Source organism: Euwallacea fornicatus, chromosome 2, assembly GCF_040115645.1.
Source record: "Euwallacea fornicatus isolate EFF26 chromosome 2, ASM4011564v1, whole genome shotgun sequence".
NCBI lineage: Eukaryota > Metazoa > Arthropoda > Insecta > Coleoptera > Curculionidae > Euwallacea > Euwallacea fornicatus.
The window spans coordinates 6,115,530-6,134,655 of record NC_089542.1 but is presented as its reverse complement, the minus strand read 5'-3'; the positions used below and the strand labels follow the sequence as shown (position 1 = coordinate 6,134,655).

Below are 19,126 nucleotides of genomic sequence, written 5' to 3'. Positions count from 1 at the left end.
CACTGGTTCCTTGATTTATCGCTCTTCCGATTTATGGGGGGCACCAATAAATATACCAAAGGAACCAGCGAGCCACATCTGGGCTTTGACCGTGGAGATTCTTGGGAAAAAACTTTCCACGAACCAGGGGGCGGTGTCGGTTAGGATTGGTCAAGAGCTTATCGTGGTGATCTCCCTCCAACCTCACCATCTCTGGGACGCAAAAAATCTAACAGTTCTTACCAAGACTTTATCTCAAAACCAGTGTTCGCGAACGCTCTCTCTCTCGTTTTCTCGGACACTTCCCGATCCGTGAACGCAAAACTCTATCTCAAATCTCTCTCTCATAATATTACTCAAAAACCAGTGTTCGCGAACGAAAACACCCTCTTGCTCTCAACTCTAACTCTGTTATACCCTAAATATTCACGGTCGGTCGCTCAACTCTCTCTCTTTCTCTCTCTCCCGTTTTCTTGAACACTTCCCGATCCGTGAACGCGAAACTCTCTATTTCAAGTCTCTGTTCCGTAACTAAATTGCAAAACACCTCTCTAACCGTACACGTAAACCTTCTCAGATCTCGGGCAACCCAGTACCGACTCTGTAAATCTGTAGTGTATATAAAATCGTAAAGCTGTAGTGTGTAAATTAGAGTGATATCTGTAGTGTGAAGTAAATTCATTAATTCGTGCTACGGAGTTTGTTTTCCCCGAACCCTTGAACCTCATATGTCTCAATTGAAGCAGCAGCGTCTGGTCCTTCGAATCGTAACAACTCTCACCAGCGAAAGGGAGATACCTCTTCGGGTGCCTTGTGAGGCAATCGATTCTGTTAGGCAGAGACTAAAAGCCCCTGGCCTAAACAACGGTTATGTAGTATAAATGACTATCAAGGTTACATTCCTTTATGTTAACATTACTTTAGTTATTCGTCCGCTTGAATGGGAATACCTGATGATCTTCATCCTACATATATATCTGGTGGTATAATTAATTGTAAACATAGTAGAGGAGTGTCGGATACGCTACTAAAATTTATTTTAGCACAAATCTAAATCGCTTCAAATAAATTACTTGAGAAACTAAAATTAATACTTTCTGTGATTCAGCTTCATGAGGTGGAAGCTTTTAATTAAAAAAATTAATAAATTGCTAATAAATAAATAAAATAAATAATGAATTAATGAATTCCTGAATGTAATTTCAGTGCTAATGATAATTCAAAAAAGGTGAAGAAATGCATAAATGGTAAAAAATGATTTAAAAATGGCACGGTCCTCCGCTGATTTTGCCCAAAACAATTAGCGCTCTTGCGGGATGAAGGCCAGAGAAAAACCAGCAGGGTAGGTAGTTGAAAGTGGCATTTAGATGTCGCTGTAAAGCGATTTTCATCATTATGATACGAAATATGATCAATGGCATTAGTCAAACTTTCAAAAAAATCGATAAAAATTAGTCCAAAAAATGCGAAAATATCAAAGGCGGACCAGTCTGAAATTACATGAATTAAAAAAATTGCGGATGCATCTTTTTACTAAGCAACTTAAATACTTGTAAATCGATTTTTTTTTTATTTCGAGTATGCCACTGCTTATAGTCAAACAAATTAGTAACACTCCTTTGGTGTTTGAAAAAACGTATTGGATTTTACGCTTAATTGGTTATCATCCGAGGGGAACCACAAAGTTATTTGAAAATAGATATTTGAACTTATTACTGGTAAGGATATATATACACACACACACACACACACACACACACATATATATATATACTTTTTTTTTCTTTTTTGTGAGCTGTTACAGATGTGTTTCGCAGCTGACTATAGTCAAAGACATTAGTGATGGTTTTAGTGGCTTTCTAAAAAATTTAATCCTTTAATTGGATATCAACTACTATCACAATCTAATGTCTAAATCAATTAACAGTGAATTAAAGACATCCCCAGTAATAGCATTCTAAAATAATTTTTTAAATGAATTTTATCATGCCTGGAACGTGTAAGTAAATTTGATTTCTGAAATTTACTAGGTGTATTCGCCATTCTATGATTCGTTAGTCTTAAAATTGTTAATTGTCACTGTCAATTACTCCAGATATCGCAATAAATTTGAATATAATACTAAAAACTTTTATCGACTTTTAATTATGTAAGGTATTCTTATGCTACGCCCATGTACTTTATAACTTTTTTTGCCAAATGTCCGACATGGCCAGATTTCTATACCCATTATTCTAAAATATGTAGCCCTTTATAATAGAACTCTCTCTCCCTTTTCCTTGAACCAAGTAGAATTTAGGTACAATTTCAATTCGCTAAATTGATATAATTGCAACATTCCAACAGAAGACCCATCTCACATTCAACTAAATATTACGCTCGAAAACGACAGACAATACATTAGCCGATAATTGTCTCTTATGTCTGGTAGACGCCTATGTTCGTTAACTCTCAGCCCTGGTTTTTAAGACTTTCACAATAATTATGAAATCTCTATCCTGCAAGAACAATTTGGATTTACAAAAAGAAATTTAACAGAACTTCAGATGCTGAGAATGACGGAAGTTGTTACTCGTGGGATTCATACGAATCAGGCTGCAGGAGTGTTACTGTTGAACGTCTGAAAGGCTTTCGATAGACTATGATACAAAGACCTTTGGTAAAGATCATAGAGACGGTATTCAAAATCTTACTGGTCAAGCTCGTCGGATCCTTTTTCCGAAAGAGGACATCCCAAACCAAGCTCGACAGACAACATTCAATGTACAGAGAATCAGAGGCGAGTGTACCTTAAGGAACAGTACTATCCCTGTTTCTATACAATATTTACGAATCCGTTTCTCCCAGACCGGACGAACTGAACTAGCACTATATGCCAACGATACGGCGATACTGACTATATCCTGTAACGGGATGATGCTAGTTAGATTTTTGCAAGAAGCAATTCGACTCTTGAAAAAATGATTTTCGAAATGGAAGATAGAAATAAATGCAGAGAAAACCCAGGCCATCGCATTTAGACAAAAAAAAGTCAGAACCGAAAACCGAATAGTGGTCAAAAACAAACAGATGCCGTGGAGTAACAAAGTCATGTACCTGGGCGTGGACATAGAGAAAAACCTTACGTGGCAGTAGCAAGTAACGAAGACCAGAAAAAGAGCGAAAACAACGAGGGCAATACTCTACCTGATGATAAGGAAGAAGTCCTAACTGCCCTTTATGAACAACATCACGCTTATCAAAACAGTCATGCAACCAGAATTCACGTATGCATCAACAACATTGGGTTGTACAGCCAGTATGCATTTGAAAAGTCTTCACGTAATAGAAAACATTGCTCTGAGAACGGCTCTGGATGCGTCTTGGAATATGAACAATGGAGCGATAAAGAGAGGTCTCAAGTTATCAAAAATCATGCAATCAAAACTTTCCAAGCAACGGAAGAACATCCAAACGAGCTGATCAGGGTAGCAACGAATTATAATTTGGGAAATGTTATATGGTACAAGACACCAAGACATCAGTTGTTGTACAAAGGATAATAAAGGGGATCTACCTACACATATCCAAGAAACTCAAAGGACTTGAGAAATAAAAGAGAAAATGCCAAAAGGCATCCACTGCAATGATGGACGAAAGAAGGCCAGATAGCCATTTCGAAACTTCGGGCTCATTATTGCAAATCAGTAACCACCAAGGAGACAGCTGATGAAGAAAAGAGCTTCTAGAAAAACGGAAGAGAGCGGAAGAACCTCCTGACGGCAGGGTAATTAAAGCTAAAAATCGGGGAGATGACATTGACCCCCCCCCTCCCCCTCCCCAGGAGGCAAACAAACAAAGGCTTAGAGCGATGGCAGGGTAGAAAGCTGAAATCCCGCTTGACTCTGTTATCTGATGCCAAAATCAAAAAATGGCCTGAAAGCGGAATAGAGGATTCAGACTAGGACTCGAAATCTCCTGCAAACGCGGGGTTTTTTAGTGGATGAAATCCCACACAGGCTGGTAATACCGACCCTAGTATCAACTTACCGACAATATTTTTTATCCCCAGGTTCGTGCCCCCCTCCCCAAAAATAATAAATAAAATAAATAATAAAAACTTTCTCTTGGTCGAATTGTCGTGTTGATGTGACCTGTGACCGAGCTCTTCAGTTTTGTCAACTTGATTGAAGTGTATTATTTAAACGTTAAATACTTTGCTTTGTAACTTGTTCTTGAGTTTACTGTTCCAGATCCATTATAATTGGAAGTTGCCTAAACTTGAAAGGGCACTACAAGAGCTAATGAATATATAAAATATATATACAAGGTGATTTAAGAAGATGGCTCGCGTTTATAACGTTTTTTTTTATTTAGAAAGTTGAAATTTACAAGAAACCTATATGAAAATAGAGCTGATTGATTGATATTAATGGCTTTTATCTAGCGCTTCCAGCTTAACCGGAAATGACTTCAACTTTTGATTTTTAAAAGTAATGTCCTATAAATTTTTACTTTTTTGGAATCTAAAGGTCATTTTTAGTCTAAAAATATGTAATTTAAAACAATATATTTTTTATAGTTTCTTCATGTTGAGCTACGCCACTGAGACATACGTATTAGGCAAAATTGGAGGTTAGAATTATGGATAAAAATACTAATTTGTCATTTTATTGAGTACTTTTTCTTTTATAAGCATCTTAAATACGGAAAAACAATTTATTCCCTTCATCTTCTGTTTTTCAAATGCCAACATTGTGGCTCATTGCGATTTTCTAAAAGATTATTTTTCCTGAATTTTTTTACGTCAAACACAATATCATTTAGAAATGAATCGTTAATTCATTAAAAACGTTCAAATTTAGAAAAAAATGCATTGGCCGTGGAGTACTTCATGCCCGCTTTCCAAATGACAGAACAAAAGAATAAAATATTTAGACTTGTAGAAATTGTGTTTTTTTCATCTTCATTAGCATTTCCCGTTTTCATTTTATTCACTAATTTTTTTAAAATAGTGGTGGCCTGGATAGTCTAAACCTTTCCGCATAAAGTCGCGCAGCATCGAAAGCCCGTTGACGACATTCTCCAAATCCTAACAATATATGAATTTTTTCACAAGAAAAAAATGATATATTTATGGCCTAAAAATGACGTCTAGATTCCAAAAAAGTAAATTTATGGAACATTACTTTTAAAAATCGAAAGTTGAGGTAATTTTCGGTTAAACCGGAAGTGTTAGATAAACGTCATAAATGTCAATCAATGGGTTCTTATGTAGCTTCCCTCCAAATTTCAACTTCCTAAGTTCAAAAGCAAAAAAGTTGGAAGAGGTAGCCATCTCCTTGAATCACCCAGTATATAAGAAAAAAGAAATAAATAACAAATCGAAACAAACGTAAGAGTTTATAGTATGCCAATTTATTTTATGCTGTAGTCTGTCAAACACTCTTTGTACTATAACGAGATTATTGTAACTAATAGACGTTTTGTGATAAGTCTACATTTGGTTTGGTTGGACATTATATATCTCTGATCATTAATTTGCGCTTGACAGAACCGAAATGTCGCTTTAGAATTGATAGCCGGCCATTCGAATTCACATCCATCGCCAGTGCGGTTCGTCGCACTCTGCCGCGATGCCCAACAGAGGTCGCCGCCGACGGGCGGGTCCCTTCAAATCTGGTTTGCGCTTGCCGCCTCCTGCCTGCCTCCTCTTTCGCTTATATCCGTTTTGGCAGCCGGATGTCTAGCACAAAATCCATCGATCCAGCGCACACGAGTTCCGTGTTGCTCGACGACATGGACGCGTGTTTGGTGGCCTTCGACAAGAACTGGTAAATAGACGATTTTTCCTTAAATTTGTTGATATTACAGCTTATAGATAGGAGATAGAATAACAATGTTAAGGTTAGATTCTAACGAAACGTGAGAAATGTACACGCGTAGGATGTTTACACACAGGAAAGAGATAAGCGACGATGCCAGACTTCCGTGGAAACAGGTAGAAATAGGATGGGTGAGAAAAATGGCCGCTAAAATCCAGTTATTAAGGTGGTTATAGGAAGACTAGCCAAAAAATGTATTTTATTTGTCAAAATGTTTTATTTGTTGAGACATTTTTCCGGCAAACTACCAATCACTTTCGTTGGATGTGTCAACCGTCACTGTGATTTACGTCACGAATGTCATCCATTCTGTCATTATGGAAGTTGACGGTCAGATAAAAAAATGTCCGGGCAAGTTCAAAATTATTTGTTCGTTTCGATAAAATTTCGCGGTAATTTAACAGTCCGACAATTCTAACAAAAAAACCGTAAAAACAATTAAATTGATTTCAGAATCTAAAACGTAACTTACAATAATTTTACATTCGTGATATACATTAACAGGCAATTGTGTTTGACGGATCCGTTCGAACATTACAATTTTATGACACTTTTTGCTTCAAAAAATCCCTATTTTCACTATTTTTATCATGAATGTAAAATTCAATTTAATCACACATTTCACGCTGGATTCTTCAAATCTTTGACCGCCGAAACGGAAAACCTGGAATAATTTATAGAGAATTAAAGAGTTTTCCATTATAGGTTTCTATGGTAATATTAGCAATTTCTCAATCGTATTCTCCGACTTTAGACTTAAATTAATGGTCAACCAAAACATATTATTAATAAGGTCAACGCACATAAATTTCGCCATGCCCTCCTCGATTCCGCAGTCATTAATTCCGCATTTCTCCCATAATCACCTCGCAACTCTTTCATCCCCATTAAATTTATATAAAGAATACGTATGTCATTTGGGGTGATTTCCTGGTTGTGACGAAATATCATGAACACGCCAATCCGGTGCTTTTTTAAGCGTTTTCCGCGTCAAAATTGATGCCCAACCCCATCGATCCGACACCCCCCGAATCCCCTTTTTCGTGACAACTTGTACCAGTGCAACGTGGAATTAAATTCGCCTCCGTTTAATTGGCTTTCGGAGTGAGGCGAGAGGCTCTTTTGTGAGAAATACAAATAATGTGTCACGTGGGCTAAAGAAATTGATGGGCGAATAGTTCAACCCTTTTTAGCCCCCATAGGGGTGTTGAAATTTTGTTTGTGTTAGCCCAAAAATAATTTTCTAGTTAAAACTAATGTGTATTACATGAAATGAAAGTCTATTAATAATTCTCATCTCAGTCAATAACTTCTTAAAGTAAAAAAAAAGTTTATTTTAAAAGGATTGAAACCGGGCTATTGTTAAGCGTTATATACTACAGAAACTGAGGAAGATTACTAAGGGGAATTCGATTGTTGAAGTGTCTTCAATAAGCAGTAAATTCCAAAAGATTTCTAATATGCAGGATATTCTTATATTATATGGAAACGTAAAGTTCTAATGTTTCAAACACATGAGAAATGGTTTTTTAAGATTTTAAAAGCATAATCTCATAATGGATAAAATAACTTGAAACCGGTAAAAGTTGCAATAAGAAATTAGTAGGTATACAATCTTTAACAATGCACATGGAGTCCCATGGAAAAAGTTACTTATCCAGGAAGGAGTATCTATTAGAAAACCTACTTCACAAGCACTGAAAACGTGCTTTTATTAATCTTCATGTTACTTGAACCTTAATAGAGATGAGTATGCGTTTTCTAAATAAAGTAACGTCAATGAGTAGCAAAATCAAAAAATCCCATAATGTACTGGGGTCTTCAATATCAAATCAATATGAAAAAGTAAATGTTTAACGCCGTAAATTCATGGAAAATAAATTTTCAAAACTTTTAGAACATAATCAATGCAAGTTCAAATTTTTCAAAAATCGCTAAAAATAGCCACGAAAAAGTGTAGTAACGAATTATTTCCTGTGATCCCTACATTCAACGAGTGTTTATAATTTCATAATATAGAGAGTGTCTCATGAAAAAATGAAGTTTTCTAGAGTTAAAAAGAATAATGTTAAAATATCGCTTTAAAAAATGTCGAAAACGTATAATATGCTGGGTGTTCCACATAAAAAAATTGAACTTTAGTGCTCTAAATGTATCGAAAAATACCTGCAAGAAGCTAAAAAGATCACTCGCAACCCATATTTCATTACAAATTTTTATACCCCATTTTTTTCAGTGACGGGTCTTTAAATTACCAAGAATTTAAGGAATTGTCCAAGGCCCTGTTCAAGGACCCGACGGGTCAGACATATCCGGTGAAAGATCCAATCTTGAAAGAAATTTTCGAGATTTTTGACAAAAACGGAGATGGTCAGATCGATCGTAACGAGTTCTGCTTCTGCTGGTATAATTGGATCAAAACGGTAATGTTTTCTTGCACATTTTCTATGTAATTAATGTAAAATTTTCATAAAAATATAGATAGTCAAGCCTATATCCGCTTTGCTGGTAATTGATGTGCAGAACGATTTTATTTGTGGTACCTTGGACATTAAGAACTGCTCAGCAAAGCATAATGGGGAAGATGTGGTGGGACCTATCAATGATTTATTGGATAGTGTGGAGTTTGATGCGGTTTTTTATTCTTATGATTGGCATCCGGAGGATCACGTATCGTTCATCGACAATATACAGTAAGTGTGAAAAAATGAAAAAAATTAAATGTTTCATACTAAGAATTAAATAAAAAGTATATCAAAACTGGGAAATGGAAGGCGCTCTCTAAAAATATAAAAAACTAAATAATGTACTAGAATTTAAACAGAAGCGTTTACTTGCATTCTCAGAATTCTTTCTCTATAAAAAAAACGATAAAACTATTAATACAAATCCTCCTTAAACAGTCTCAGAAAGTTACATGAATCTACTCCTGTAAAATCTGAAGAAGCCAAAGTCTACGATACTGTGGTATTCGACGGCGACCCACCCAGAAGCCAAAAACTATGGCCCAGACACTGCGTCCAGAATACCTGGGGTAGCGAACTTTTTAAAGATCTTAAGGTAGTGTTCCAAAGTACCCACAAGACTTACTTAACCAAATTTAGAACTTCAAAGGTAGTGGAAAATGCAGTAAAGATCTACAAAGGCACCAATCCCGAAGTAGACTCATATTCGGCCTTCTGGGACAACTCAAAGCTCACAGACACTAAGATGGAGGCTCAACTCAAGTCTAGGAATATTACTGATGTGTATGTATGTGGGATTGCCTATGATGTCTGCGTAGGTAAGTCCCCTTAACAAGAACCCTTAAGAACTGTTTTCGGCAGTAAAATTAGAAGAGCTGTATTCTATAGGGGCAACGGCTGCTGACGCTATAGTTAGCGGCTTCAGAACCATTCTTCTTGATGATTGTTGCAGAGGGGTAGATCTTCTAGACATAGAAAAAACTAAGGAAAACATTATCAAAAACCATGGAATAATGGCCACTTCTGACGAAGTTCCAGATCTTATTAAAGGGAATGATAGGCGTCCTGAGTTAGGCTACAAACTAGCCCTAAATTTGTCTAAACGAAACTAAGAAGGCTTTAAATTAGAAAATAGTCACTATCAGGGTACTTAAAAGGTAGTACTTAAGTTGCATTTACCGTAACATTTTATTTCGTGTTCATTTTAGGGTCAGTGTCCTTCATTATGTAGATACTTAGTCATAGTATTAAAGTGCTTATTTAGGTACTGCGAGACCTTTAATGTATTTTAGGTCCAGCCCAAATGTTGGTTGGGGTACTTAATAAGCTTTGTTGGAGAATATTGTTATTTTGTAAATAAATTGTTTTAAATGTTGCCTTAAATACTTCAATCAATGGAATTTTTCCCCATTCTAAATGACTATACCTTATCATTTTAGCATAATATATAAAAACGAAATGTAGGTAATCTACAGTCTGTTCAAATTCTTGACAGTTTGGAGGAGGAATTTCTGACGTAAATCTTATCATTTCTGTAGAAACCCTGTGTGGGTAAATCTTGGCCCCTTAAGGACAGCTAAGTATAAATGTAAAAATAATATGTAAACATGCGTATTGATTTTAAATTCATATTTTAACGGTGAAACGGTACATAGCAGTGCTTCACCACAGTGAAGAATCATAAATTGGCAATCAATTCTTAACAATATGGCGAATGAAAGTCTTTGGCTACACTACATAAGGTATACTGTTTTATACAATAAAGTAATATTTTTCCTCAGTTTTGCGTTTAAATTTCAAATCAAGAGTATAAGTATTTAACCTACTTGATCATTAAAAAAATTCCAAATCGTGACGAATTTTTAAAAATTTGTTGAATAACACTATCCCCGTAAACATATTTTTGCAATAAGAATGTGTTGGTAAGTGGGACCCTTTAAGGATCGTTCTGTATAAATAAAAATAAATAAATTATGTATTCAATTCCCTGATAATCCCCACATTTACTTCCCGATAAACCGGCAATTAATTCTTGCATAACTATGCTAAATGCGTCTTATCGACAAAAATCAACTACATTGCTTATTGCATTATATTACTTAGATTTTCCATCTTTAAATACAATTAACTTAACCTGCTTGTTCCTTACGATAAAAAAATAACACGTTCTCGGGCATACGTTCAGAAGAATACTATAATATTAATTGACACCTATGTATAAAGCGAGTACTTTCACAATTAAATATGGTAACGTTCACAACCTTAGCGTTTACCGCTATTTAAATTTAGGTGAAGTATTCCCTTCATGGCCATTTTTATATTGCAAGTAATGATGAATTCTTAACATAATGAATTTTATTATGTAACTCGTAATATTTCTGCAAGAGAGAATACCTGGGATTTACGTTTCGCGGACTACTCTGTATGATCAGAAAAAATGTATACAGGGTGTTTCCTAAGTATGGTACATAACTCCAGGAGCGTATTTTGTCGCTAAAATAAAGGTAATTTTGTTACATAAACTATATTTCAAAAATTCTTCGTTACGGAAAAACAGAGTGTGAAAGTTTTATTAAAATATTACATGATGAAGGTGGTACGCCAGTATTCTTCTTTAATATATTTTTTTAAATTGTTTTTTCGGTTTGAAAGTTAAAAAGTTTCTTGACTTTTTACATAGGACTCACTGTTTTCGATGAAAAAAAAAAGAAATTGTAGTGCGCCGTAATGTAATAAGTACTATTCATAAATGAATAGGGAGCTATTTTTTTTCTTGTTTAACGACAAATATTGAAAATGACCACCTTCTGAAAAAACGCAAGATTTCAATCGTCTCACCATTGATTGTCTCATTCGTTTAAAAAACTCTTTAAGTATTTCTTATAGCATTGCAACTTTGAATTATTCGATTTCTAAAGTCATTTTCATCTAATACGGGGGTCTTATACACAAGTGACTTTAGGCGACTCCGTAAATAAAAGTCTAAAGGATTCATATCCGGACTGCGAGGTGGCCAGCTTAGGGACCAATCCAGCGATTAGGAAAAGTGTTGTCGAGGTACTGACGAGCACCAGAAGACTTTTTCCCTTCCAAATCGAAAAAATAATTAAAAAAGAAAAAAATATTGAAACAGAATACTGGCGTGCTATGTTTATCACATAATTTTGTAATGAAACTTTCACACTCTGTATTTCCGTAATGAAGCATTTTTGGAATATAGTTTATATAACAAAATTACCTTTATTTTAGCGACAGAATATGATATCGAAGTTACGTACCGTACTGAGGAAACGTCCTGTATACGTATGTGTCTGAATTAAATTGATCCCCGATATTTTCATTCAAGAAGAATGTAAAACTGGTAAGTATTCTTGACAAAATTTATGGTGAATGCGAAATTTAGGGAACACAACGTAAATGGCTTTATGTAATAAATCACTAAGATTTTTCACCTTAAAATACTGTAAAACTTGTCATGGGTTCTGGTGGATTCTACGATAATCGAAATTACTTCCCAAACTATATGAGACTCAAAAACCTTGATTTAGACACAAATACAGCAATAAATAATACGCAAATTATTTAAACAACGCTTTAACGTAATTAGAACACTTTTATTTGAATGGACTTGATATTTTCACTCCAGCGTCTCAGAACTAACCCATGGGACATCGTTCTGTTGTATTTTTAAATCCATTGTACTTACATTTTACGAGATACTTTTAGTCATTTGGGAATTCCCGGAAATGTTCTCGTGAGTTTATACCGGGGCGTCTCCATCAGTAGACTCATATACTGCCTTAATGCAACATGTTACAACACACGATGTCATATAGATACATATATCTTTCGTTTGAAGGCTGAGAAGCTGGAGACTTAAGTGTGAGGTATTGGTATTAAGAGGGTGACATTGGGATGCTCCACAGTACGTTATTGTCAAGTTGTGCCACTTTTCCTTTTGAATCTAAATTTAAGGAAATTTTAAATGGAGAAATGGCCTTCGTTACAATAACATTAACCTACTTGACTCTTACGGTAAAGTAAATATGATCTAACAATGTTGAATCCTATTACATCGAAACGTAATTGCGATTGTGCCGCTTCTTCCGGGTTAATAGGAAAACAAATCCAGAGGCAATTCGTTTAATATTCCAGTTGCATCTCGCACTAGAGCTGCAATAATTTTAATTGTCTAATTAAATCCTTGTTTTCATGGAACTCAATTTTTGCAATATTCGAATAATAAGCTCGTCTAAAATGGAAAAACGAGGAGATAAATTTGCTTCTTGGGTAAGCAAAAGCAGTTTCGAAGGGGAAAACGTTATGTCTCCATTTGTTATGCAAAAGGATCTCAAACTACTCATGCTCAGCACGTAATCTAGACTACTTTTGCACATGACGTGATCTCGATTTGGATAGATTCAGTTTCAGTGTAGTATATACGCTATATTGGATATTGAACCGGATTCTTTCAGGCCCCCTAATAAGGAAAATAATGTTCATTAGTTACATATTTATTGTCTGAGTGATTAGTCAAAAAGCCTAACTTTCAAGCATTCGAAGATACTTTTAGAAGGTAGATCAAGGTTGTTTCTCGATTTTTTTTCTTAAAGGCTCATTATGTGTATGGCTTATTAATTTATAACTGTTATTTATATGAGACCAGTTTTTGCCGAAAATCTCAAGGACTCTGTATGAGTGTCAATATCTAATAGAAGCATGAATTTATAAGCAAGGTTTAAGAATGTTGTTTTATGAGACTAATTTAATCTACTAATAACAATCATTTATATTATTCCGCATTTCATTATTCGTTTACAAAAACTCTCTTTGAGGATATGAACACTTCCTTTAAATGATCGATATTACTACATTGTTAGGGATAATGGAAAATTTGAGTTTGATTTTAAGCAAACATAAAAACGCACGAGGGATTGATAGGGTGATTCATTGGGAATGGGACACGGCGAAACCCGATATAGGGGACAGCTAAATATGATGATTGGAACCAATATATCTTGTACCAATGTTGCGTGTTTCAGAATTACAGAGTGTTAAAGGTTGAAATTTTATTTTAAAATTCTTTAATAACTTTTTGTGTTTTCATGGCGCAAACACCAAAGTTGGTACGTTTAAATTTTGTAAAATGCCAAGTAAGAATTTTGATGTAACTTTTACGTAGCTCCTAAAGAGAATTGGTTACAACTTACCGCTTCGGTATATTTACAATTGAGGTCAAATTCTATTCAATATAATGAAACTGCGTTTATTTTCACTTAAAAAAGGTATCCTCGTTTAATTGCAATATCTCTGTGCGTTTACGAGATTTTTACCCATAAGTTAATTCGTATTGTACCATTTCATATCTTCAAAATCAATGGTGGCTCTAAGTGCGCCAACATTTGAACAATGTTGTTCCACATCGATGGATCGGTGGCAGTAAATTTCCATAGCCCGCGAGAAGTCCATATCTCTAGGTTAAGTACCATAATTTTTTTTTAAATTATTAACTTGGTTTTATTAATTTTCAAATAAATATTTGCCGCATTAAAAAATTGAAAAGCCATTAACAAATGAAAGATAAGTCTAATTTAAGCCGCTGGTCAAAATGACCATCCTCCACTTTAACGCACTTCACTATTGTTTTTCTCAATGATCTTTTTATTATAAATTGTATATCGACGTTATTCCTAATTTCATCAGTTGAATGCTGAATTTTTTACCACAATTCTTGGCGAGTATGAATTAAAATTGCTTTCATACTTGACCATATTGAGAAGTCTAATGGGGTAAGATCTGGACTTCTCGTGGGCCATGGAAATTCACTTCCACGACCGATTCATCGATATGGAAGAACATTGTTCAAGTGTTGGTACACTTGTAGCCAACATCATGTCGAAGATTTGATATGGTATGACAGGAATTAGCTCATGAATAAAAATGTTGTAGATGAAGAGAGATATTGGAGTTAATCGAGAATACCCGAATAAAAATAGACGCTCTTTCATTGTATTCAACAAAATTAAATTTGGCCTTAGTTGCATTCATAAAAAAATATGACCTTATCTACCGAAACGATGGGTTGTAACTAGCACTCTCTAGAAGTTACGTAAAAATCAGATCAAACTTCTTATTTCGCATCTTACAAAACATAATAATATCAATTTCGGTGTAATGAAAAGTCAAAAAATTAATAAGAAGTTTTATACTAAAATTTCAACCTTTAATACCCTGTAATTTTAAAACGCAGAACATTGTTATGAGGTATGTTGGCTTGAATCATCATATTTTGGTGACCTTTATCTTTGGTTTCGCCATGTTCCATTTCCAATGAATCATGCAGTATAACATTTAAACTGTCCATTTACATTCTTTTATAGTGTGGTTATAACTCAGGAGAGTAAAAGTCAGTTCTTGTATTCTTATGTGGGTATTGTCGCTAAAAAAGGTGAAACACAGATAGATTATGCCCTACCCTTCAGATGAGGATACAAGCTCGAGGACAAATGGAGGACCAGGACCAACGTACGCACTGGCAAAAGAAAAAATCGCAGCTATTGACAGCCAAAACCCCAAGCCCCTCAACGGTAGCTATTTATCCTCCAGGGACAGTTCTGGGTAGCTGGAGGCTGCAGGAAAGGAACACCTGAGTTTTTTACTGGGTAGACGCATCGGCGAATTCCACATTATCCGGTGGTCAGAACACCAGACCGGGTGTTTTTTGGAGACTTTCTTCGGGACAAAAAAAGATCATCGCCTATGACTTGTTAGATGAAGACTCAAATTAAAATCAGCAAATTTCAGACGTTCCAGTAAAAATGAATAATCTTATTAAGTAAAAAATAAGATACAAGAACCGTGATGAAAACGTTAATAGCGCCGCAATTTTAGTTCAATAAATTTTGCAACGAAAGAATAATTAAAACCTTTTTATTGTAAAAATTTGAATGTGTTGTATGGTGCGTATTTGAGTTAAAAAAATTGGTACCAGAATCAACATTTCTGACACACTTTCCTTTACGTAAATCCCACAACCATGAAAACCGACCCGTTTTGCAAACCGTTCTTCTATACCTTACACGGTTCTTAGGCGCTCCTTGCATGTCATGTCGAGTAATTGTATACAATTACGAACAATTAAGTTTCTAATGTTGCCTTATCATTATTAAACTCACGGGAAAATCATGTTATGAAATTAAGATCCCCAAGAGCGTTACGGTCAAGTTTGAAACCCTTAAACCTGATCATCATCCATTGTAGCATGCAGAAAGCTTTTAATAAGTAATATTGCATAACTGATTGCATCTCTCCTCATTAAGTGAATTTGGTACTCTGCTAAACAAAGCCATACAAATGTCACTATCCCAAGGTAAAAGAAGTGAAAGACCGGCCTGAATTGGGTTCCCAAATGCTGACATCATATTCAAAATTAATCTGTATCTCTGTCACACTCCTTTCGTTCTACATCTACACATTCATACGGGAAAGTAAATTCTCATAAAGTTACGCAACTAGATGGTTGATTATTTCAACTTTATGGTGTAAGTAACCACGGTACTTTAGCCGTGATGTAAACATTCGCATATTTTTTTTGTCCTACGGTAAGTGTGTTTATTGGCAATATTTTCGATTTTATTCATCAAATCAAAGAGTCCATATTCGGTGTTAAGTTAATTAGAAGCAAGTGCTAAAAATAATTTAGTAGACCATAATTGACTTGCGCAACATGTGTCTGTAGCAGTACCGAAAATTCAGGTCAATATGCCTGATACAAGAGCAAAATTGCTCCTGCGAGCTGAGAAAGGTTGTTATAAGCAATTGATCAATACGTTCCTGTTGGTAATGAATAACAGTAATGACACGGTTTTTTAACTATTGAATAAGCGACTTTTACTGTTGTGGTCGTACTCAAGGAATTTTGATTTGCTTAGCTCGGAAACTTTTAATGGACTTTGAGCTAGTTTCGACGGTTAACTATAAGAATCTTAAGGAAGTTGTTCCGAAAATTTTACTTCTTTTTGAGAATATGAATAATTTGGATGGGCCTGTACAGGATTTCCCAAGTGGTCCCATCGTGACAGTTGGTCGAAATCTGAAAGGACTGGAAAAATTTTGAGAATGCCGCTAGGCTGCGATTAAAAAAAATCTCAATTTCACAGAATTTACCCAAACAGTTTAGCTACAATTTTTTATTTTTAAAATCGTAGGTTTTTGCACATATTTTGACATCGCCTGTATATAATTTTTAATTAAAAATATTATATGGAACGGCACAAAATACAAAACCAATATTTTCTTTAAATCTTTCAATTCCTCTCCTCTGCGTCACTGCATTATTATTAACTCAAATCTTAAGTGTCTGTAATCAAAGAGCACAGCTAAAGCAATTCTCTTACGAGAATTCAGTGGGTTTCTAAATTATTTTTTTAATTTACGTGTTACGAATCAGATCTTAAAAAAATTCCATAAGAATTTGAATTTAATTCCTTGTTTCACGTATGTTACTGTCTTATTGTGGAACTAAACTAAACGTTTAGTATATGGAAAAATATAGCAGAAGCTATTCTGTCATGAACATCCAATGAAGTAGCACACACATTTATAAATTTGCTTGTTCCTTACAAAATATTTTAAATCTTTGCAGTATTTTTGTCTTAATTATTAATTTCGTCTGTACTGTCTTTTCATCCGTTCAAACTAAAAAAGGATTTGAGCTATTCTCTTATAAAAAAAAAATCAGTGTTATGGCATAAACAGCATTAATTTACGAGCTTTTTTAAAGAAATCTTTACAAACTTTTAACATTTGCGATAAAAATTTTCTCTTTCTTCTACGTCACTGTTATTGAATCATTTGAATATTTCACGAATTGAAGGACACAATTAAAGTTAAGCTAAGTACAAATATTTTTAAAATTATGTATTTATTACAGAAACTTGCAAAAATCTTACAGAATTTTGTGTTTCAATTATTTCTTTACCGAAGGTCTTTATTTTATCAATTCCAATTCGATAAATCTCAAATTAAACGGCACGATTAGAATTAATCTTCTATAAAAAATCAGTGCCGTAGCACTAGCGTTTTAAATTAGTGCATTCTTGTAAAGAAAGTTTTTAAATCAAGTAAAAATTGCGACTTAATTACTCTATTCCCTATATTTCACTAATATCAAACAGATCTCAGCACTTTATACATGCGACTAAAGTTATGCTCCCTTAAAACATCAGTACGCCGCACACATTTTTTTAAAATTTATTAATATTTTAAAAATATTTGTTAAATCTTCTAGAATTCGTGACTTAATTCCGTTTCTGTGCTTCACTGATTTATCATTAAGCCAAGCCCAAAAATATCCTGCATTAAAGAACATTAAGAAACTTTTATGGAAGAAAATAACTCTTACATAAAAAACCGAAGCGGTTTGAAAGGAAAATTTAAAATACTCAGCCAAAGATTCTTTTTGATAAGAATTCAGTGGCGTGGCTGAAATAACATGTTTCCTAGGATTTCGTGGTTTTAAAGGAGCCTTTACGCTGAGGATTTCAGAAATTTTAATTGCGTTTAAAAAACTCTTGAAAGCTGTCTAAAATGTATTACTTTTGGAAATCTTTATTGACAGGACATGAAATACGTGGGTCACGTTAACCGGTATAATGCCATTTTTTCTTTTTTTTAAATATTCCCTTTGCGGACTTTATGAGTAAAGTTTCCATCTCTCAATATGCGCTATTGTATTTCCTTAAAAAAATTCTTTATGAATTGAGATTTATATGATCTATATTCTGGAAACAGCAGATCCTTTCTCCAATTGCCTTAGAGCTATGTATTTTTAACAAAAAAACTAGTAGACATCTATCAATTTCAACTAATTAAAATTAAACTAAAGGACAAATTGTAATAGCCAGTTCAAGCCCACGCTCCAATATTTCATACTTATGTAACGTACTATATAGTAATACTACTCAAAATTAGTATATACTTTATTAAATAATTTTTTTTACATTTGTCATATATGCAGATAACCGGAATTGAATAATTTACGCTTTTAAGCCAAATCGTGTCGAAATTAAGTTCGCATGTAATACTCCCCGGATAATGAGCTCCGTGTAAGTTTTAATGGAACAATATTTGTTACCTATCGAATTATAAATTCAAATTTACATTGTTGCAGCTTGTTAGCAGAAAATAGGGTGAGAATATGATTTCGGACCGGAATATGCATAAATGCCCCGCTGAGTAAACCCATAGTCCATTGAGCATCTCGTGGCCTGGAAAGAAATTTAAATTGCTCCAGAGATATTGATATTCCGCATATTAGACCCATCATTAATCGAATGATTCGTTGAATTAAAATACCTTTAAAATCGCTTTATATTAGATTAAGCATACTCACGAGAGCATGAGATTTCGGTGAAAGTGATCTTGATTTAAAGGGTGTTGTCTTTAACAATAATATTATAATTACGTAAGATGAATGTCGGTTATAAACAAGTGTGGTTAATTATGAGTATTTAATAAGTTACATAAACTTCCAGAAATGCTCGATGGTTGTTCCCACAATTATACCTACTCATCATTACGCACTGGACATAATAAAACTGTTTACATTTAAATAAATTAATTGAAATACGTGTATAATCACAATTAAAATCATTTAACATGCAACCAAGGACGATAATTATAATACTTATTTTATCACAGTTTTGAGTTGATTAATTCATGGATCGGAATTCGGTATTTGTTTAGCATTTATTAACAAATATATGGCATAAATATGCGTACCTATTAAATAAAGAAGATTTATTCATTATCTATGAA

The 19,126-nt window shown here is 34.3% G+C and overlaps 2 protein-coding genes across 14 annotated transcripts in view; one reads left to right on the top strand and one right to left on the bottom strand.

Moving 5' to 3' along the window:
• LOC136345809 (coiled-coil domain-containing protein AGAP005037) overlaps window positions 1-19,126 on the bottom strand; it is a 119,465-nt gene that overhangs the window by 33,282 nt on the left and 67,057 nt on the right. The window lies entirely within an intron of this gene.
• Window positions 5,642-9,691, top strand: LOC136345928 (nicotinamidase-like). Its single transcript, XM_066294632.1, has 6 exons — window positions 5,642-5,792; window positions 8,080-8,266; window positions 8,325-8,536; window positions 8,747-8,903; window positions 8,958-9,126; window positions 9,197-9,691. The coding sequence occupies exons 1-6, from the start codon at window positions 5,701-5,703 to the stop codon at window positions 9,418-9,420; spliced, it is 1,041 nt and encodes a 346-aa protein (XP_066150729.1). The 5' UTR covers window positions 5,642-5,700; the 3' UTR covers window positions 9,421-9,691.